At 42.9% G+C, this 3273-nt stretch overlaps 1 protein-coding gene across 1 annotated transcript in view; it reads left to right on the forward strand.

Annotated features, from left to right (window-relative positions):
* TMEM44 (transmembrane protein 44) overlaps positions 1–3273 on the forward strand; it is a 55532-nt gene that overhangs the window by 46965 nt on the left and 5294 nt on the right. The window contains exon 8 of the mRNA XM_011961207.1: positions 2613–2645. Within this exon, the coding sequence (XP_011816597.1) occupies positions 2613–2645 (33 nt within the window). The remainder of the gene's footprint in view (positions 1–2612; positions 2646–3273) is intronic.

Genomic DNA, 3273 nt, shown 5'->3' on the forward strand with positions numbered 1-3273 from the left:
GGGAGGCGGAGGTTGCAGTGAGCCGAGATCACGCCATTGTACTCAAGCCTGGGTGACAGAGTGAGACTCCGTCTCAAAAAAAAAAAAAAAAAAGAGAGAAAGAGAGAACTGAAGCTGGTAAATGTCTGACCAGTCTTAAAACTTTATAATCTATCCCAAGTCCAGCACCATCTCACCTCCCCAAGACTGCGGAGACGTCACTTCTCCCCAAATGTAAGAGTAAAGAGTTGGACGAATGGTTTCTGAGGCCCCATCCAGCTTCCACAGTCTAGCCTAGAAAGTGACCCTATTTCTTCAGTAACTTAGACACATCCTAAACTCTTTGGAATTAGAGAAACATTAATACATGCTACGTAGACAAAGGCTATAGGATGCTTCTGAATTTCAGAAGCATAGAAAAGTGTGCTTTTTAGATATGAGGCAAATTAAAATGCCGTATGCAGTGGTTTGAGGCAGTGATAGAATCATGTTTCTGAAGATGATTTTAAGGGCAAGTGGAAATGCTCATTGTATGTTAAAGGAGAAAAGCCATTTGCTTTTATTCTATTATACATAATACCTACATGTTTCAGAGGGCTGTTTAATCTTTGTAGAGACCTTCTTCTAAGGATAGAATTATGGTAGATCTTTGTTTTTGAAAAATGTTCTATAATGAACACATTTGCTCTTGAAACAGGGAAAAGACTCTATAATTTTATTTATTTTTAGTCTAGGGGGTTGAGGAGAGGCTCAGTTACAAAGATTTCGGTTCATTGTACTCCTTAGGCACACTATCATTAGCGGTTTATAAAGTAACTTTTAAAATATTGACTATTCCCACTAGAGGGCACTCTTCTCAAATTTTAGATTGCCTGTAACGCTGAAGATTTAAGCTTTGTAAAGAAGTTTCAAGGTTTCATTTCAGCAGAGTTGGGGGACTCGAGCCTATTCATTTGTTTGCTTGTTTGTTTGCTTGGCTTTTAATAAACTTTTTCACTAAGTTAACTTTTTCAACCCTCCTTTATATCATCGACATTTCTGTCTTTTGCAGAGTGTGTGGAACCATCAATTTAGTAATCTGTATCCCTTCCAATCAATCTTTTTTTTTTTCAGTTTATGTTCCCTCAACAGGATATTATTAAAAGATGAATGCTAAGGAATTATCACTAATTTTGTTAGGTATAATAATGGCATCGTGCTTAGTTTTTTTTCTTTTTTTTAAGTCATTATCTATGAGATACATTTTGAAATATTTGTGGATGAAATGATTTATGCCTGGGTGGATGCAGTGGCTCACGTCTGTAATCCCAGCACTTTGGAGGTGGAGGCAGGCTGATCACTTGAGGTCAGGAGTTCGAGACCAGCCTGGCCAACATGGTGAAACCCCCATCTCTACGAAAAATACAAAATTAGCTGGGCATGGTTGTGGGTGCCTGTAATCCCAGCTACTCCGGAGGCTGAGGCAAGAGAATTGCTTGAACCTGGGAGGCGGAGGTTGCAGTGAGCCGAGATTGTGCCATTGAACTCCAGCCTGCGACAAGAGTGAAACTCCATGATAGATAGATAGATAGATAGATGATAGATAGATAGATAGATAGATAGATAGATAGATAGATAGATAGATAGAAAATTAGGCCAGGTGCCGTGGCTCATGCCTATAATCCCAGCACTTTGGGTGGCCACGGTGGGAGGATTCCTTGAGCTCAGGAGTTCAAGACCAGCCTGGCCACCATAGGGAGCCCTCATCTCTACTAAAAAAATAAAATAAAAATCAGCCAGGCATGGTGGTACACACCTGTAGTCCCAGCTACTCAGGAGGCTGAGGCAGGAGGATCAGTTGAGCCCAGGAGATGGAGGCAGCAGTGAGCTATGACCATGCCACTGCACTCCAGCCTGGGCCACAGAGCAAGCCCTTCTCTTAAACAATTAATTTTTTTAAAATGAAAAACATAAGGAGTTGAACATGCTTTGTTTTAATGTGATAATAACCCTAAATCCGGTGGGCCGTTCGGACTGCCTGCTGTCTAATTGAATAGACTTTCCCACATCAGTGTAACAGATATTCATAGATTCTTAGCTCATGTCAGAAACATACGTTTCCCAGGCTGCAGGAGGTGATGGAGTAGCAAGGGCAGACGTGATGCCTGCCCTGCAAGAACTTGAGTCAGACATATTTGAGGTTTGGAGTGGAACCAGCCATGCAGTAAACGCTGACTACAAATGAATCTTGGCAAGGCAGGAATTTTATTGGCATCTCAGTTTTATGGGTTTGAGTTGAATCATCTCAGCCATGTGGTTAATAAATGGGAGATTTATTATTACTGCTGCTCCTCCTAATAATAATAATTTCTACTAATAATAATTTTTAAATCTTGATAGATTGTAATTTTTCCCAGGATGTGCAGCCCTTTGTAATTATCATAACTATCTCATTGATCATTTAACTAAATTGTAACTGCTGGTAGCTGCTGCCTTCCTGCTTGCTGAAGTCACCTGTTCCTTTGCCCCCAACCATCTAAGGGCCTGTCTCCTGACTCTCTGAGCAGACAGGGGCTGGCCCTGAGCTCCGCTCTGCTGTGTGATGGTGGCAAAATCTGTCCAACGCTTTTTCTGTCTCTCTTTTTATTCTGCAGCAGAAGTATTGGGAGGCCCTAAACTCAGAGCAGGTATGGACAATCATGCTCTTTCTCTTCCAGGAGGGACTTCCTATGGCTTGACTTCAGTTCCTGTTCTTGTTAGACCTCCTTAGATGGCTGGACCCATGACGCATTCCTTTAGTAAAAAAAAAAGAATGTCAGGCCAGGCGCGGTGGCTCACGCCTGTCATCCCAGCATTTTGAGAGGCTGAGGTGGGCGGATCACCTGAGGTCAGGAGTTCAAGACCAGCCTGGCCAACATGGCGAAACCCTGTCTCTACAAAAAATACAAAATTAGCCAGGTGTGGTGTCGCATACCTGTAATCCCAGCTACTCAGGAGGCTGTGGCAACTGAATCGCTTGAACCTGGCAGGTGGAGGTTGCAGTGAGCCGAGATCGCTCCATTGCACCCCAGCCTGGGCAACAAGAACGAAACTCCATCTAAAAAAAAAAAAAAAAGGCAAAATGAGAGGCAAGACTGAGAATCAGTGGGATTTTCAGGGCTCTGTCAGTTCAGAGTTCTTTCTGCTTTGGGGGTATTCAGGTAAGCCCAAGTAATAGCGACCAAGAAGATATGTAACCCAGTGAAGAAACATGGTCTGGAACAACAGTAGTAGTGGCTTGGCCGGGCGCGGTGGCTCAAGCCTGTAATCCCAGCA

Source organism: Colobus angolensis, unplaced genomic scaffold (genome assembly GCF_000951035.1).
Source record: "Colobus angolensis palliatus isolate OR3802 unplaced genomic scaffold, Cang.pa_1.0 Scaffold54, whole genome shotgun sequence".
Lineage (NCBI taxonomy): Eukaryota > Metazoa > Chordata > Mammalia > Primates > Cercopithecidae > Colobus > Colobus angolensis.